Source organism: Theobroma cacao, chromosome 5 (assembly GCF_000208745.1).
Source record: "Theobroma cacao cultivar B97-61/B2 chromosome 5, Criollo_cocoa_genome_V2, whole genome shotgun sequence".
NCBI lineage: Eukaryota > Viridiplantae > Streptophyta > Magnoliopsida > Malvales > Malvaceae > Theobroma > Theobroma cacao.
Genome location: NC_030854.1, coordinates 28,931,088 through 28,950,282, shown reverse-complemented (window position 1 = coordinate 28,950,282; position 19,195 = coordinate 28,931,088). Strand labels below are relative to the sequence as shown.

Here is a 19,195-nt window from a genome sequence, read left to right as displayed (position 1 = left end):
CGCTAAAGAAAAAAAAGAAAAAAGAAAAAGAAATTCAATCCTCATGCAGGAATTACAGCACCCATTTGTTTTTTCTTTTTAATTTTTTATTTGCTCTTAAAAAGGTCGGAGGACTGAAAATTGCCGTTTGCCTTTGGCTTTGATGAAGGGTATCGCTTCCAAGGCAAGCAAAAAAGCTACTCTTCCTACTAAAATTAGAGCGGAATAAGAAAAAGAAAAGAATCAAAAGGGCAAAAAAGAGCAGTTCTCTTTTTCTTTCTTTTACTCTCGTACTGATGAGTGATTATGATGTTTTTCTTGTAATCCTTTTTTTGTATATACAAAGACTCTTAATCTTTTTTACTCTCTCAATTCTTTCTTCTAACTGGTAGATCTGTAGATTCTATTTTTTTTTCTCTCTCACTTCGAAAAAGATCTTAGAACTCTCCGTTTGTATTATCCACAATGCTCCTCTGATTCTGTCAAGGTAAACTTTCTTTTGTTAAAATGCATTAAAGTATAACTGAAGGTCAACAAAAGCAAATCTAAAGAAAAATTTTGGTGGTTTTTTTTTTCTTTCGGATTGAAGAGGTGAAGTTTTGGGATAAAAAAGAATTTTTAGCTGTTTTATCGTCATGCATTTTTTCTCTTTTTTGAAATGGGTATGTTTTTTATGTGTTTGATTGGTGAGAAAATTGAGGATGTAGAAAGGAAGTGATTTTCTTTTTTCTCTTTTTTTTTGGTTCTTTTTGCATTCTGAAAAGTCAACTGAATTTATCTACAATGTTGACTGGGAAAGGAGATATTTCTTCGCTCTTAAAGAACAATTTGATTACTTGAGGAAACTCAAAAATTTTGAAATTGCTTCGACTTTCTATTTCTAAAAATCAATTTTGTTACAGTGTAGCTATTTTCGAAAACTAATTTCTACTTTGTTTTTTTCTCCGATTTTATGGTTTCTATTTTCGAGTTGTTTTTCTAATTGATTTTTGTTTTTTTTTCTTCTTCCTGTGTGTAAAAGGGAGTGATATTTTGTTGAAGTGAAAATGTCGTCGAAAAGAGGACTGAAATCAAAGAAATTAGGTTCAAGCAACTTAAAAGCTGCAAATTCACCTTCATCTTCAACAACTTCATCATCAAAACAGTTCCTAGAAACATCTATCGATGGCCAGAGCTCGCCAGCATCTTCATCGGCTCGAAGCAAGCCACAATACTTTTACTCTGAAAATTTGCATTTGGATGCCGACCGATCCAAAGAGAATGTCACCGTCACGGTTAGGTTTCGTCCTCTCAGGTACATTATCTTGTTTTAGCTCTCTGTCAGTATTTTGTTTCATTTATTTGTCGATGAAGGCTTATAAATTTGATTGGCGTTCGTGGATGTAGTCCGAGGGAAATTCGTCATGGCGAGGAGATTGCTTGGTATGCAGATGGGGAGACTATTGTGAGAAATGAACATAATCCGTCCATAGCATACGCATATGGTTAGTTTTGTAGATTTTGTCAGCTGACTGTTTTTTTAGACGAGAATTTCAATGATCAGGTAATATGATGCACTTGATGGAAGGAACCCTTGGGTTTTACTCGGAGTCATGTTTACTAGACACTAACTAATGAAAAATGTAGAACAAAAATATTTGTTGGGGAAATTTAGGTAGCAAAGAGCTAGAAATATTCGAAACCTCATTTCATAACATCGGTGTCACCTTCTAGGTTGTTTTCGGCCCCTAAAATTGTTTTAATTTTTGAGGATTCTAATTTTTATGTTTTGGTGGAACATTTCTCCCTCGACTATTTATATGTAAATTTAACATTCTTAGGTTGAGCATGTTCTGTTTCTGGTTTGTCATTTTTTATTGTGTACAGAAGCTTCATTAAGTTCAGATTAAGGTTTGAGTTGTCTATGTGTGTGAAATAGCACAATGATACTGTAGGAGGTTTGACAAGTACTTGCTCATTTGTACTTTATCTAAATTTTAAGAAAAACTTACTTTTCTCTCATTTTTATTTGAGGCATCTGGCTCATTGACGTAAAGTATATATATTATCAAGTGAACCTTTTTCTTTTTTTGGTATAAAATTTTTTAAGCATTCTATATTTCAGTTAATTGATCTGTTACTTCTTATGCTTCTAGATCGAGTTTTTGGCCCTACAACTACTACGCGCCATGTCTATGATGTTGCTGCTCAGCATGTTGTCAATGGTGCGATGGAAGGCATCAATGGTAAATTGTGAAGATCCCTCTTCTTAGTGAACTTGGCTCTTACATCATTCATAGCTTGCTTGAATTCTATCCTTATCCGATGAAATACGGTGTCCTTGTTTTCTCAGTGGGGCTTTTACTAGAAAAGGAATTCATTACTTTTGAATTATCAACGGTGGCCAAAAGAAAGTTAACGAACTAGTTGATAAGGACAGAGATTATTCAATGACCACCTATTGAACTAATGTTAAGGCTATTATGAGACTTAATAGTTTTGTTTAGTTTGATGCACCATGGGCTGATGATATTGTGAATGCTTGCCTGTGACCAGGCAAAACTGCTGGCTTTGTGACCTGCATAGTTTTGGTCACTCTTTCAGAATCTATAACAAGATTTGAAGATATTGCCAAGGCTTCCTACTAAGGGCAAGATTGAATCTGGTGATTTTGGCTTATAAGATCATTTGAGTGGGCTTCCAGAGTAGAAGAGGTTTTCAGAGTGCTTTTGCATATGGTCATTTGTTAGTGACTGCAATTATCTTGACCATTCACAGCACTGGATTGAGACCTAATTGTTAATTGGTCCTACTTCAGCCCTCTGCCTTGTAATCACTCTGTAGGAAGACCATTTTAACATAGCAAAACTCAATTTGATATTTCTGGAGCCAATAGATTTGCTTACAAGGTATCCTAACCTTCCTTGGTGACTATTGTTTCAGGCAAAAAGCCACCTTCACTGAATAGAAGTATTTGCAGTTTTGCATCAGAAGTTGATGGATTGATATTGAAACTTCTGGCATTTAATTTGTATTTCTCAAAGCATTTTTGTTCCTGTAGCTTACAGTGTTGAATTCTGTTCACAGGCACCATTTTTGCTTATGGTGTGACAAGTAGTGGGAAGACTCATACAATGCATGTAAGAATAAATAATTCCTACTTCTTTTCCTTATCCTTGTATGTATGTTGTCGATTGCACGATGGTCTCACATATTTTAGTTTCATCTAAATTTGTAATTCAATGGTATGTTAATTTTTCATTTGTGTTATGGACACCAAATAGTCAGTTCTTTTTGCTGTTACACATTAGTTAAGAATTGGTTTATTAATAACTTTAAGATTTTCATACTAGGATGTAGAGAATTGGATTAATGATTATTTGTTATTGGATATAAAAGCAAAAAGGGGTTGTGGACTGGTTATTTAACCTTATAAGTTAGTGCAGTAAGCTCGAAGTTTACTGCACTCTTTAAGTCAAATCTATTTAATTTTGTATCTTCCTTTTCTGACATGCCTAGAAGCAGCAGTAATTCTTTATTTAAAGCTGCAATATCCTGCTCTTCTTCCTCTGCAGTTCATTCTAAGCTATTAATGAAAACATTTTATGTGTGGCTTTGAATGTGTGTGTGTGTGTGTGTGTGTGTACGTATTTATGTGTGTATGTATGTATCTCTGCAAATGTAAAACTTCATAGGCAAATGCTCGGATTTTCTCGTGGAATATATGGAAAATCTTTGAGACTTTAAGCATGTATTTTTTCTCAACTACTGTGCAATTTCTACCGGCAAAATTGTGATACATGGTATACTTTGGTCTGGCATTAGTGTTTCATGTACAGAAAAGGCAAATTATATGTTTCTATTTGAAAATACAAGTAGCATGCTTAATTTCATCTTAATTGCTGTTATGGTAGGGTGATCAGAGGTCCCCTGGAATTATACCACTTGCAGTGAAGGATGCTTTTAGTATTATTCAGGAGGTACTTATACAGGATCTTGACATGCGTAATTTCTATTTCTTGTACTTCTCATGGATACTAATGGGCCAATTATGCTGTAGACACCAAACCGGGAGTTTCTTCTTCGTGTTTCATACTTGGAGATCTATAATGAGGTGAGCTTCTTCTCTTTTTTCTTTAGCTATTAGCCTGTTATTCTTCTCTCTACCTTGACACCCTCTTTTTCCCTACAAATTGAACTAGCTTCAAATCTGCTTTTCCCTTTCATACAACATAACTCTTCTTCAAGGTTTTCATCATTTCAGGTTGTTAACGACTTATTAAATCCAGCAGGACAAAATTTAAGAATCAGAGAAGATGCTCAGGTAATTGTTTATCGGTTCTGATCCTTGTTTGATATGTTATCCTTGTCATTTATAACCTTTCTACTTTTAAAATGACGTCTGCTATTTGCCATCGCCTTTTTTATTCTTCTTCTATGGTTAGGTAATGCTTCAATATTACCTTAGATTAACTTCAGTGAATGTGGAAATTATGTTAATTGGACGTTGATGTTGAGCTTTTGGAATGTATATCCTGTTTTATCATCCAAATAAGGCCAACTTTAATTTATGACTATTTAATTTCAGCTTAGTATCATAAGTTCTAGAATGATGATGTGCAGGGGTGAAGCCAGGAATTTATTCTTTGGGGGGCCGAGATAAAAGTGGGATGAACTTTAATTAGAAATAAAATAATAAAAAGAGAATACTGAACTCAATTGATTATAATGTAATTACATAAAAAGTATTAAATTCATTCCACAATTACGAAATTTATAGGATACATAAAGGATTGAATAAAATTAGTCAAACTAATACAGTAATTTTTTTTAAAGAAATAACAAATAAAAGTTATGAACCTTTTAAAACACTGAGCTTTAAAAAAGAAAATGCTGGTAGAAAATAAAAAAAAATTTATATGTACAATTGATTTTATGTGTCCAATATTATATATGGTAGAAGTAAACATTCTTTAATTTTATTTTCTTTGTCTAAATAAAAAAATAGTTTAACATAGTAATCAATGTAAACATGCTTGTTTAATTAACTGAAAAGATAAATTTGTGATTAATTAAGGAGCTAAAATATGATTACATTTCAAATGGGTCAGCAATTTTCTTTAATTGATTGAATCTAAAAATAAAAAAGTTGTTATTTAAGAAGAGAAAACTCAAACCTATTTCATTCATAATACATCATTTATATATACAGCTTAAAAACCTCTAAAATAGGAAAAGAATAAAGAAATAAAATCCCTAGAATAAAGAAAATAAAATCCCTATAATTATGATGATTCCCAATCTTTATAATTATGGTGATTTCTAATTCCTATAATCACGTTTATTAATAAAAGAATATTTACACATTTCCTATTCTATAACACTCCCCCTCAAGCTGGAGCATAGATGTTAATCATGCCCAGCTTGCTACGAATATAATCAAGTCGAGGTCCATTTAACGCTTTTGTGAAGATATCTCCTAGTTGGTCTTCAGTTTTAACATATTCTGTAGAGATGAACTTCTGTTGAATCTTTTCACGAACAAAATGACAATCAATTTCAATATGCTTAATTCGTTCATGAAACACGGGATTGGAGGCAATATGGAGAGCAGCTTGATTATCACACCACATTTTTGCCGGCAAAGAAGACTTAAGACCAACTTCACTTAACAGCTGATACATCCATACTACCTCACACAGTTTGTGCCATAGACCACATCCTGGAGCCCCTTTCAAATAACATAAGATTTGTTCCAAAGCTGCCCAATGGTTAATTGTTGGAGCAGACATAAACTGACTGACAACGCTAACAGAGTATGCAATATCAGGACGAGTCATTGTAAGATAATTCAATTTTCCAACCAGCCTTCTATACTTTTAGGGTCTTCAAACAATTCACCATCTTCTTTTGTAAGTTGCGAATTAGGAGTCATTGGTGCATTACATGGCTTAGCACCCAATTTTCCTGTCTCAATCAACAAGTCAAGAACATATTTTCTTTGAGACAAGAATATACCTTTCTTACTCCTTGTCACCTAAACACCCAAAAAATACTTCAACCCCAAATCTTTTGTCTGAAACTGGGTATGAAGAAAGGATTTGAGAGATGAAATACCTGCAGTGTCACTCCCAGTAATGACAATATCATCAACATACACTACTAGTAAGATTATGCCTGCCTCAGACTGTTTGTAAAACACTAAGTGATCACACTTACTCTTCTTCATCCCAAACTCCGGAACTGCCTCACTGAATTTGCCAAACCAAGACGGCTTTGTTTTAGGCCATACAAGGATTTTCGAAGATGACAGACTTTCCCATACTCCCCTTGAGCAACAAAACCAAGTGGTTGCTCCATATACACTTTACTCCTGGAGGTCACCATGTAAAAAAGCATTCTTGATATCTAATTGATGTAAAGGCCAATCATAGGTAGCCGCCATAGAGATGAATAAACGAACGGAGGTAAGTTTAGCTACTGGAGAGAAAGTATCAGAATAATCAACACCGTAAGTCTGGGCATACCCTTTAGCACCAAGACAGGCTTTAAGGTAGAGCCACTGATCCATCAGGATTTACCTTTACAGCAAACACCCATTTGCATCCAATAGCTTTCTTCCCAGCAGGCAAATCTACCAAATCCCAAGCACCATTACCATATAAAGCCACCATCTCCTCTACCATAGCCGCACACTAGCCAGGATCGGACAAGGCTTCATGAACAGTTTTAGGAATTGAAACAGAATCCAAGGATGCAACAAACGAACTAGAAGAGGAAGACTAGTGATCATAAGAAACAAAGGATGCAATAGGATAAGTACATTGACGTTTACCTTTGCGAAGAGCAATAGGGAGATGAAGACTAGGATCATGATCATTGGAGACTGGATCTAATGGCGAAGGGACTGGTAAAGGGCATGTGGTCTGAGCCTCTGGTTGTCTGGAATAGACTTGGACTATAGGTGGTCAAGCACGTGCAGGATTAGGTGCAGGAATATCTGTGGTACTGATAGAATGGGTTACAATATAAACTAGTAGATTATTTTCCTCCCCGACTATCATAACTAGAAGATGAGGAAAAGAAAGGAGTATTTTCAAGGAAAGTGACATCTGCAGAGACAAGATATCGGTTAAGAGTAGGAGAATAACATCTGTAACCTTTCTGAAGACGAGAATACCCAAGGAAAACACACTTGAGAGATTTTGGATCTAATTTGGTGACCTATGGACGAACATTACGAACAAAACATGTACTACCAAATATCTTAGGTTCAATAGCAAACAAAGACTTGGAAGGAAAAAGGACAGTATAAGGACGATCACCATGAAAGACAGAGGAAGGCATCCGATTAATCAAAAAACAAGCTATGGAGACAGCATCAGCCCAAAACTGTTTAGGAACTTTCATCTGAAAGAGAAGTGCTCAAGCTACCTCAAAGAGATGTCTATTTTTTCTCTCGGCAACTCCATTTTGAGAGGGTGTATCAATACAAGAAGATTGATGGAGAATGCCATTCTGAATCATATAGGACTGAAATTTATCGAAAAAATATTCTTTGGCATTACCACTTCGCAATGTGCGCATAGAAACATTAAATTGTGTTTTTATTTTAGCACAAAAGGTACGAAAAATAGAGAATAACTCAGAACGATTTTTCATTAAGTATAGCCAAGTGACGCGAGAATACTCATCAATAAAAGTAACAAAGTATTTAAAATCAGATTTAGACACAATAGGACAAGGACCCTAAACATCAGAATGGACTAACTCAAAAGTGGACATAGCCCGTTTATTGACTCTAGACACCGAAGGGAGATGATGATGCTTGGCAAACTGACATAACTCACAATCCAACGAAGATACATTTTGAAATTGAGGACATAATTTTTTTAAGGAAGATAGAGAAGGATGTCTCAACTCCCAACCGACAATGCACCTCAAAGGGGGTCAATACACTTGAACAAGCAATGGATCTCGACACCTGTGTGTCAAGGTAGTAGAGACCTTCAGACTCACGACCTTTACCAATAATCCGCTTCGACATAAGATCCTGAAATAGACAAAAATTGGGAAAGAATGAGATACAACAATTCAAGGCACTAGTGAGTTTACTAACAGAGATTAGATTAAAAGAAAACTTAGGTAGATTTAAGGCATTGGACAATGAAATTGATGGAGTTGGATTAATAGTTCCAGAACCAAGAACATAAGAGGTTGATCCATCGGCTAAAGTAACATTAGAGGAGGTTGTATGTGATTGGATAGTGAAAAATAGATTCGAATTACCTGTCATATGATCTGAAGCACCAGAATCAATGACCCATTTGGATGATGATGAAATAAGACATGCAGTGGAGTTATCTGACTTAGTAATAGTTGTGATAGAAGTAGTGGATTTTAATGATTCCTGGTATTGAGAGAATTGAGCAAATTCATCTGCAGAAACTAGAATAGTCTTATCAGAAGATGAAGTATTAGAAGCTGCAACATTTGCTCATTGACCTCGCTAAGACTTATTTTGGAGTTTCCTACAAAGTCACTTTGTATGGCCTGGCTCATGACAATAATAGCACACAATTCCTTCTGACTCTTGACTACGACTATCAACATCTCGGTTACGATTGCCCATTCCTCCTCCTTTGTTACCACTTCTATTATTCTGACGATTTACAAGAGCACTATTATTAGTCTAAGCCAATGTGAAGCTAGAGCTTTCTGTACGAAGTACTCTCGTAAAGGTGTCATGCAGAGAGGAGATCTCGGAATCAGAAAGAATTTGAGATGTGACAGTCTCAAGCTCTGGAGGGAGACCCGCAATAAAACTCATAACCACCATTTGCTCCCAATGAGCCTGCTGAACCTTCACATCAGGACTAAAAGGTAATAAAACATTCAGCTCCTCATAAATTCTTTTAAAATCCATGAAATAGGCTGTGAGAGACCTATCTTGTTTCTTTGCACGATAAAAAGCTTTACATACCTCATAAATACGAGAGATATTCCCTTTATCAAAATATAAAAAATCTAAATAATCCATCAACTCTTTAACAAACTTACAATAATTAATCAGGTTAATAATCTCACTATTAATGAAATTTCGAATCTGCAGGAACAGCCGTGCATCTTCCCTCATCCAGGTTTGCCTTGTATTATCAGTAGGAGGATCATTAGTAATATGATCATCCTTATCAATGCTTCTGAAATAGAGCCGAACTGTCTTGCTCCAATCCAAATAATTGGAACCATCAAGTTTATGTTTTGTAATCTTTGTCATCACAGGAATCACATCAGCCACTACCATTGATTTTTTCTCTGGCACAGACTCTGCCATCTTGAGAACCCAATAACAAAACCCAACAAGAATACCAAACTATCTTGTTGAAACCTTCCGGCGTGAAGACGAAGAGAAGATCGGAGTGAATCTTCGACAGACGGTCGACGTGTGGAACATAACTAGAAACTAAGAAGTCTGTTTTAAAGGAAACAGATTTGCCAAAACAGCTCTGATACCATGTTATTTAGGAAGAGAAAACTCAACCTATTTCATTCATAATACATCATCTATATCTGCAGTCTAAAAATCTCTAAAATAGGAAAAGAATAAAGAAAATAAAATCTCCATAATTATGATGATTCCCAATCCCTATAATCACGTTTATTAATAAAAAAATATTTACACATTTCCTATTCTATAACAATTATCAACTCATTATGTTTACCTTATCATTACAAAATTTGATGAAAGAGAGGATGGTGAGCAAATTGTATATTTTAGGGGGGGACCAAATTAGGTTTTACCATTTTTTATATGAATGCATGTAATTGGAAAATTTTGATGAGCCAAGGGGGGGCCAAGGCCCCTGCCAGCTCCCCTGGGTTCATCTCTATTATGTGGCAAGTACACATCTGTAAAAAATGCTTAGTGGTTCCTTGTAGTGGCCAGGTGTGTGCGCTAGGGAATATGCAGTTTGCCTTGTCTTTAAATTCTTGGATATTTGTTTGCTATTTTTCACACAATATAATCATTTTTTTCTGATTAGATTGTTATGAGTGTATGCAATTTAGTTGTTATCATTGATATGGCTAGTGTTTGTTACATTTTCGAAGTGTGTTATTTATTTATTGCTGGTTAATGGCTGTAGGGAACCTTTGTTGAAGGAATAAAGGAAGAAGTTGTACTATCCCCTGCTCATGCCCTCTCTCTTATAGCAGCTGGAGAAGGTAAATCATGCTGGCATGTTTTGCGATATCCAGAGAGTAGTTGTCGAAATTGGAACTGGAAGATTGTGTAGAGAGCTTCTGTGGGTCCAAACTTCTGATCATTTATGTTACCTAAACTAATATTAGCTATCTATTTTGAAATTGGATAAAATGACTATGTAGTTTACAGACTCAAAAGAGGGAGCTCATGCGCATGAAATTTTTGATGTAGATGTGTATTTGTGTGGGGCTGTCCTCTTCATTGCACGCATTGTCAATGTTTGTTATTTGGGCCAGTGTCCTTTTCCTTCTGCTAGCAGTAATTGAATTTTTTCAATACTATTTGATTAGATTTCATTCTTTAAAAACAGAACACAGACATGTTGGATCAACAAACTTCAATTTACTCAGCAGCAGGAGCCATACAATATTTACACTGGTATACTCACTATTACTCTGCTTCTTGTAAAAGTTCCTTGTCTCTCCCCCCATTTTGGTTTTACCACTTCAAGTGATGTTTGCTAATGCTATAGCTATTTTAAGTGGTACCCACTGCAATCTGTTTATCTAAGTGTTTGCAAGAAATAAAGTTGATTCCCTGTTTTGAAGTGTTGATTCATTGCTGTTACATGTCAAATATCTTAATAGTGCTTGCTGTAGTTCTGATTTCAGATGGTGTATTTGATTAATTGATGGTCATTACATGTTCACATATTCACTGCCACAGCTGATTATTTCCTTTGGCCACCTTGTCTATAGACAATAGAGAGCAGCCCATGTGGTGAAAATAGTGAAGGCGAAGCTGTAAATCTGTCACAGCTGGTAAATGCTACAGCCTTAATCCTGGGGCCAATATCAATTACATTTTGGTTACTTCTTTATGTTTCCTATTTTGTCCAATTTTTATTTATTACTTTATTTTATACATGTTTACCCTCTTCTCTGATTTGGGGAGGAGCTAACGGTATTAATGTCTATGTATTACACTGTTGATGAAAATATTTTAACTTTTCCATATTTTACTTATACATGCAGAACCTCATCGATCTGGCAGGTTCTGAGAGCTCGAAGGCTGAAACAACTGGTGTTAGACGAAAGGAAGGATCTTATATCAACAAAAGCTTGCTAACCCTAGGAACTGTGAGCCCTGATTTTCTGTTTTTGTTTGAGTCATAGTGGAATTGAACTGTTCTGGGTTTGCATTAAGTTCTTTCTCTTTAACCTCTCAATCAATAGTTGATCATATACAGTCCATTTCTGGTGTGTGTGAGAGCTGTATGCATGGATATGCTCTTGGTTACTTGATTTAAATTCTATGTTAACTGTAACAAAAGTTATGAGATTATATATGTAACTACAGCAGAGTAGCATTAAACCGACTTCCTATTTATTCTTGGCTTCGTATCTTTTTCTTGTCCCCTCTAAAATATTGTTAACATTAAAAGGGAGACGCCAAAAGGTTTTTCCTAATTTATTCGTGGGTGTTGATTGAAACTAGTATAAAGTGTTGAATGTTCTTAATTTTCTTTTTTGAATATATGTTTTCTGCGATATCAGATTCTTAAATTGTTAAGACAAGTATGTAACAATTATGTACTTCAACCTCATACACAGATGAATTCATGCCTATGTATCGAGTACTTTTCATTTTGTTCTGTGATGGTATACGGTGCATAGAAACTTGTAAATAAAATACAAAGGGAAAATGCTACATGTCTGGGCTAAATTTTTGTTGATTGTTATGCATTTCTCGATTATTTTAATGTGCAAGGGTGTCTCCGAGATGTCTTCTTTAACATTTTCTGGTATGTTAACTGCAGAAGATATTTTAGAGCACATGATAATACTCTGTTCTTATAACTGCTGGCATTGACAGCTTGTTGGGATCTGATGACATAGACATACCATTTTATTTTATTTAATGGTTTCATAACATGTGCTCTCTCTCTCTAAACAAATGATTTTGTTGGTGTTTACTTGATCTTTGACGAACAATAGTAATTTCCCCATGGTCCTATGCATATTTGTAAATACTATTACGAATGTCTTTTTTACAGGATAAACTTGGCTTAGAATTTGACCTTGTGATATTTGTAGGTAATATCTAAATTGACAGATGGGAGAGCCACTCATATACCATACAGGGATTCGAAGCTGACGAGGCTGCTTCAGTCGTCATTAAGTGGTCATGGGCGTGTATCTGTAAGCGTCATTGTTGGATACCTTGTTGAAAAACATGTCATATCTAGGTCAACAAAAAGATGTTAGAAATATGTAAATGTGTCACCATATTCCTCTCTGAAAAAGTACTACTTGCTTAAGGTTTCTTCCTATTTGTTTTCTTTTCTGCCCAAAATTTCAGCTCATTTGCACTGTCACACCTTCATCAAGTAACACGGAAGAGACACACAATACACTGAAATTTGCTCACCGTGCTAAACACATTGAAATCCAAGCAGCACAGAACAAGGTATGCACATATTTGTATCAATCCTGTGTATGTATTTATTACATACTTACATATATACATATGTGTGTGTATGTGCGCGCACGCGAGTGCGCATGTGTGTGTGTACACACACACACAACTATTATATTTGGAATATTATTTTTTATAATTTTTATTATTTACATTGTCAAAATGTAGATTATTGATGAGAAATCACTTATCAAAAAATACCAAAATGAGATACGCTGTTTGAAGGAAGAGTTGGAACAATTGAAGCGGGGTATTGTAACAATTCCTCAACTAAAAGATGTTGGAGAAGATGATATTGTACTCTTAAAGCAGAAGGTACATTTCTTTTGCATTGACTACAATTGCTGAAGTTTAATGTTTAGTTGTAGTTTGATCTAATTGTGAATCTAGTCTATGGGGAAAATTTGCTACTTCATAAGTTCCATTGTAGAATATGATATATCATTGTGTGTTTGTAAGTATGTGATTTGGGCTCATAGAGAGGTAGGTAGTAGTTCAAAATGCTGACTCCTTGTGGTAGTGTGTGCTTAAAGTTTTAACATATTTAAGAAGTGTTGTGTCTTGCTTAACTGGTAGCATCCTTTTATTTTGTGGGGTATGTGGGTTGTGGAGTTAAATTTTGTCAATAACAATACAGTCTATCCTGCTCATTCCTATACTGTTGATGATTCTGTCTAGCAAAAGATTATCTAAGACTTAGCAACCGTTGACCATTCTCCTTCCTAACATATTATTACTGAAGCATGTGGATAAGATGAGGTTCTCTTTTTGAGCAGTCCTTTGCTCAATAATCAGTCATTTTGATTTTGCTAATTTATGTTTATTTTTTTTAAGCAGTTCTGAGTATAGAAAAAGTAATAGTTCTGACCCATTGGGTGGGACCCTACTCTTTATGCATTTTCTAGAAAGGCTGTGGAAACTTCTTTACTTCTGGATACCATATACAAAGTACTGACAGATTACCTGATTCCTCAGCAAGCTAATAGCAGGTGTGGGCAAAAGTAAATTAAAGAAGGTTTTCTAGTCTACTTGGTTTGGAAAAATATCTTCAGCAGGCTTTCCTATCATTAAGATAAAACTTTTGCTTGTTGCCAGACATTTTGAACTTCTTCCTTCATTGTCAATTTGTGGTTATTCTATTCTTGTTAACATGGCCTCTGTAGTTCTTGAATCTTTTGGTGACCTTAGATTAGAGACTTGGGGAGAAGAGCATACCAATTTTAGGTGCTTGTGGTAGAAAGAGAAAATAATAACTTCCAAAATATGGGGAAAACACTTTTTTTTCTGTTGCTGACCTTTCCATCTTCTCAATCTTTTGATACTGCACGCCAAGATGTTGAGTTGGGATTGGATGCTGCTATGAAATCATATGGAAAAGACAAATTTGAGATAATTAACTCTAACAAAATTCACAATGATGCTATCTTATGGGATCCTGTATGTTAACTTGGATTGATTTAGATTAGATTTCACCTCAGAAACATTACAGTGCATGACATGTTTTTGGCATAAACAGTGAACCTAAAGGCATCCTTGGTGTAATGTTGACATGTTTCTTTTTTCTTTTCCCTTGTATCACCTTTTAAAGAAAGTAATCACTTGGCATCAGGTTAATTGAGTTGATGTAAATAATTCTTGAATCATTGCTGCTAATTTTATCTCGAAGGGAAAAAGAGAGATGAATCACATCTTGACTTTGACAATTCTTTTGTTGTGATCTTTAAAGCTAGAAGATGGTCAAGTCAAGCTGCAATCAAGGTTGGAGCAAGAAGAAGAAGCGAAAGCGGCTTTATTGAGCAGAATACAGCGATTGACAAAATTGATTCTTGTCTCCACAAAAGCTTCACAATCATCAAGATTTCCTCAACGTCCTGGTCTTAGGAGGAGACATTCATTTGGAGAAGAAGAGGTATCATGGTTGATCTTATTTACTTCATATACTAATTTTCATGTTTTAGTGGATGACTCGAGTTGTTTTTACACCCTTCAGAGATCAACTTTGTTTAATCTGATTGTCTCTAATTATAGTTACTTATATATATTGCACAGCTTGCATACCTACCACATAGAAGGCGGGACTTGATCCTGGATGAGGAGAATGTTGAGTTGTATGTTTCCCTTGAAGGGAATGCTGAAACTGGAGATGATACACTTAAAGAGGAGAAAAAGACTCGAAAGCATGGCTTGCTAAACTGGCTTAAGCTCCGAGTACGTTTGTTGTAGATCTTTAGTGCTCTGTGTTTGTTTTTTAAAGTCAATGCTTATTGTTTTAATCAAGAATATAAGCTTTGGGGTTAGTCTGGATAAAGTAGCTAAGATAGTAATGGGATTTCTTTCACCTTCTGATCTTTGCATTCATTTTAGCAACTCAGCATGCCAAAATAAATAATCTGAAAGTGGCTTACTGATGTAATGGTAACTGTTGGCATTTGATTCATTAAAACTGGAGTGCTCATAAGTGGTTGCTCACTTGTCATTGCTGGATATCTGCTCTAAACTGCAATGGTTGTTGTCAAGAATGTTAATTGAGAGCTTCGAATTTCTGATTATATACAGAAGAGAGTTACAGAACAGCTGAGCTGCATTTTTTTGGCTTTAATATTCCTTTTCCTCATTAGGATTTAATTTATTGTCTTGCAAAGTTAATTGCTTTGCCCTTCTCTATTGGTTGAGTTTGTAAGACTAATCTGTCCTATAATATTTAGCTAAAAATATTGTAAACTATTTTATTTTTCTCTGAAGCCTAAAAACTTGAAATTGATTACCTATTAATATTGCAGTGTAAGAAAACAAAAAGGAAGAAAACTTAGTCTAGATGCCATTTTTTTTTAATTTCATAAATGATGCTCATATAAAGGGCTTTTAGATAAATAGCTTGTGCAACTAAATAAGCTCATGCAAGCATTGATACCAAACTAATTGGTGTCAGTTACATGAATATTTTTCTAGTGGAGCATGCATAGAAGTAGATGCATCTTTTTCCTCCTTTGTAGCTTATATTATTTACATTTCTTGTCCAGAAACGTGATAGTGGTGTGGGGACATTGACGAGTGCCAGCGATAAATCAAGTGGAATTAAATCTAATAGTACACCTTCTACCCCTCAAGCAGGAAGGAATAACTTCCGTGCAGAATCTAGGCTTTCCCAATCTTTCCTCACAGCAAGTTCTCCACCCATGGATCTTCTATCAGATGGTAGACAAGATAGAGAAGTTCCAGAGGACAATTACATTGGACAAGAGACACCTTTGGTATGAAAATGTTTTTATTTCTCTTTCTATTTTACATAATTGCCCCCCAAGTGTAATAGTTTTCAACTCATTTCTTTCATGCACAACTTCGTTAAACATTTCAATTGTGTTACGGCATAGTCTCCCTATTAAGGAATGTTATGTTATCTAACTACAGTTAAATTTAGAATTTTCTGTGGCCTTATTATATAATTTATTTTTGTTTTGAGGATTGTATTATGCATAGTTCAGTAAGTAGAGTTTGATGCCTTGTTTGTTCCAGACAAGCATAAAAACAATTGATCAGATAGATCTATTAAGGGAGCAGCAGAAGATTTTGTCTGGAGAGGTAGCACTCCATTCAAGTGCTTTAAAGCGGTTGTCTGAGGAGGCTGCCAGAAATCCCCAGAATGAACAGATTCAAGTAAAACTACTGGCTTCATAACATCCTTGTTATTTGCTTTGGTCCTCCTAAAGACTGAATTTTGTTGTCCTTTTTGTATTTAAGGTCGAGATGAAAAAGTTGAGTGATGAAATCAGGGGGAAGAGTGAACAAATTGCTTTGCTAGAAAAGCAAATTGCTGATTCCATCATGGTTTCACACAACAAGATGGACAAATCAGAAATATCACAAGTAAGTTAAGCTTGTCTTATTGGTTCCATAGGCCATCTGCCTCTTCCTGCAACTCCATCTTTACGCTCCTTTTTTTTTTTTAATGCTACAGTCTATTGCTGAATTGGTGGCACAATTAAATGAGAAGTCCTTTGAACTTGAGGTAATCAATTTCTGTATATGTTCAATCAAGAATGTATTTCCATGAATCTTTGCATTATAGACTAAAGGCATTTTAGCTTCCCAAGTTAAATCAGGTTATCTGATGTTGTTCTAATAAGAAAACTCGTGGAGTCAGTACATTACTGCGAGCTCCTACATAGAATAGCACAAGAGTCTACAAAAATTGAACTGCAGTGACATGGTCAAAGGAACCAAAGAATGCTATCAAACTTTCCTCAGCCCTTTGCCAGTTGTCCCTTTGATTCTTCTGATTTTCTCGTGTACTGTGTTATAAATTCCGTTTCCAGGTTAAAGCTGCAGACAATCGAATAATCCAAGAGCAGCTCAACCAGAAGGTAGATATACCTGCTTAACTTCTGTATAAATATATTTGTCCCATGCTCATGCCTCACAAGTAGCTTCCCAGTCTGAGAGCCAGTTCTGACTTGAGCCTCTTTTATCAGATTTGCGAATGTGAAGGACTGCAAGAAACCGTTGCCTCCTTAAAGCAGCAGCTCTCTGATGCACTAGAATCACTAAACAGTTGCCTGCAGATGGACCAAGAGGCTGTGGCATCAAAAGATAAGAGTGAAGATTTGCTTATAAAAGCACAGGTGCTTTTAAATACTTGATGACTAAATTGCTTATATGGTACCTTAATTGAGTGGCCAAGTCATGTAATGGCATACCATTTACACTTGTCCCCATGCTCGACTCCCCCTTAGTAATTGCAACATGTCTAGTTGTTAATTTCTTAGATTATATTTTTTGAGGAATCAAAATGAAAATTGGAGGCAATCTCTTAGTTATATGTTACACCTTTATATTTGTGTGGACAATTTGGTGCTTCATAATCATTCTGTCTTTTTACAGAGAACTCTAGCATGGAAACGGTAATAACTTCTTACGTCTCTAAATTTGTAATACATGCAATAAAGCAACCCCCTTGTTATATTTGTGACGTTATAACATTTTTTCTTCATGTAACACTTAAAATGCACAGAAGTCCTTAGAAGATAGAGCTTGGTATCTAGATTGGCTAGTTAAATATGATTATAAAATTACATGTCTTGTGTGTATGTCTCTTGAGATAAAGCTAGTTTTCTCAAACATAGAAGTTTATAGCACACCATAGCCTTTATGTTTTTCTTCCCGACTTATTCATTACAGTGATATTAGTATGTATGCTTGCTTAACATAATTTTCATTGTGTACTGACTTTTTAATGATTTCACTTTCATGAAAGTCAACATTAGAGTTAAATTCCTGATTTTGCTTGATCAGGTGACCGAGATCGAAGAACTGAAGCAGAAAGTTGTGGAACTAACTGAGTCAAAAGAACATCTAGAATTGCGGAACCAGAAACTGTCGGAGGAGAGTTCATATGCCAAAGGGCTAGCCTCAGCTGCTGCCGTGGAGCTGAAGGCATTGTCAGAAGAAGTTGCTAAACTAATGAATCATAACGAGAGACTAGCCGCTGAACTAACAGCAGCAAAGAACTCTCCCACCCAACGTCGAACAAGTACACTACGGAACGGCCGAAGAGAGAGTCTGACCAAACGAAATGACCAGGTTGGATCACCCTCAGATCTCAAGAGAGAACTGGCTATGAGTAAAGAGAGAGAGCTTTCATATGAAGCTGCTCTCCTAGAGAAGGATCATCGAGAGGTGGAGCTTCAAAGAAAGGTTGAAGAATCTAAGCAAAGAGAAGCTTATCTGGAAAATGAACTTGCAAACATGTGGGTTCTTGTTGCCAAATTAAAAAAATCCAATGGAGTGGATACTGCCGTTTCAGAATCAACATAAGAGAAACAGCAAGGTGAGTTTGAAGTGAACCAGGAATGATGGTTCCGTGGCTCAATTATCCAGTAATGATAATTCGGCTTCGGTTAGTATTGGATTGGGAGAGTCGTGTTTAGAGAATGTTGTTGTGCATTGCAGATGGGGGCCATTGTGTATTCCATGTGAGTTTTTTTTTTTTGATTGATTCTCCAAATTTGTTGTCTCCAGTGGGTTCTTTCCTTTTGCCCCCTTCCTCACTTTTTATCCATTGGGGCATTGTATATGAAAAGCTTCACATGTGCATTAGTGTTGAAAGTTGTAGTTTTGTTTTTCGTCAGTTTTGCTGGAATGGAAGAGGTTCTTAGATCTCTTTCCCCCACCCCTTTAGCTGGACAGATCCTTTTTGCAGTTTCCCTTTTTTCTTCTTCTTCTTCTGGACAGCTGACAGAAACTGAAGTACTAAACTACAGTTTTAGTATCCAAAGAAAAATGTGGACAGTCCAAGTTGGTAAATTCAGTTTGGGGATAATATGGAAAAAGCAAGCTAACCATGGATCACATTTCACAAAGGCTTTTATGGTATTGACGCATCAAGGCTTTCAGCCTTTTCTTTTCAATTGGGTTAGTTCGATGTAAAAGGAAATATTTCTATGCTGTATTACCATTGAAGGAGTGAGAAATACATGGTAACTCCAGCTGAGCAAATTGTATATGCGTTTGAGAATTTGGAAAGAATTAAACTAGAATGAGTAATTGTAGAATTTCTTA

The 19,195-nt window shown here is 35.6% G+C and overlaps 2 protein-coding genes across 3 annotated transcripts; one reads left to right on the top strand and one right to left on the bottom strand.

Annotated features, from left to right (window-relative positions):
• Nucleotides 108–19,195, top strand: LOC18599147 (kinesin-like protein KIN-7K, chloroplastic). Of its 2 annotated transcripts, XM_007028986.2 has the most exons (24): nt 108–466; nt 1,001–1,273; nt 1,366–1,463; nt 2,115–2,204; nt 3,046–3,098; nt 3,873–3,938; nt 4,019–4,072; nt 4,223–4,282; nt 10,104–10,182; nt 10,533–10,600; nt 10,921–10,983; nt 11,197–11,301; nt 12,259–12,363; nt 12,524–12,631; nt 12,809–12,955; nt 14,367–14,549; nt 14,690–14,848; nt 15,661–15,891; nt 16,154–16,294; nt 16,379–16,504; nt 16,596–16,646; nt 16,954–17,001; nt 17,110–17,259; nt 17,930–19,195. In XM_007028986.2, exons 2-24 carry the CDS (start codon nt 1,026–1,028, stop codon nt 18,449–18,451), a joined length of 2,955 nt encoding a protein of 984 aa, XP_007029048.2. In that variant the 5' UTR covers nt 108–466; nt 1,001–1,025; the 3' UTR covers nt 18,452–19,195. The 2 variants fall into 2 exon arrangements, with proteins under 2 accessions (XP_007029048.2, XP_017977078.1); XM_018121589.1 differs by lacking the exons at nt 108–466; nt 1,001–1,273 and having other exon boundaries at nt 4,207–4,282.
• On the bottom strand, nt 8,614–9,594 carry LOC18599148. The gene has a single exon (XM_007028989.2). The coding sequence runs from the start codon at nt 9,290–9,292 to the stop codon at nt 8,651–8,653; it is 642 nt and encodes a 213-aa protein (XP_007029051.2). The 5' UTR covers nt 9,293–9,594; the 3' UTR covers nt 8,614–8,650.

Coding starts and splice junctions, on each gene's coding strand:
- LOC18599147 (XM_007028986.2), top strand. CDS start 1,026: ATGTCGTCGAAAAGAGGACTGAAATCAAAGAAATTAGGTTCAAGCAAC. Junction 4,073..4,222: donor ACTTGGAGATCTATAATGAG/GTGAGCTTCTTC, acceptor TCATCATTTCAG/GTTGTTAACGACTTATTAAA. Junction 16,647..16,953: donor AGAAGTCCTTTGAACTTGAG/GTAATCAATTTC, acceptor TTCCGTTTCCAG/GTTAAAGCTGCAGACAATCG.
- LOC18599148 (XM_007028989.2), bottom strand. CDS start 9,292: ATGGCAGAGTCTGTGCCAGAGAAAAAATCAATGGTAGTGGCTGATGTG.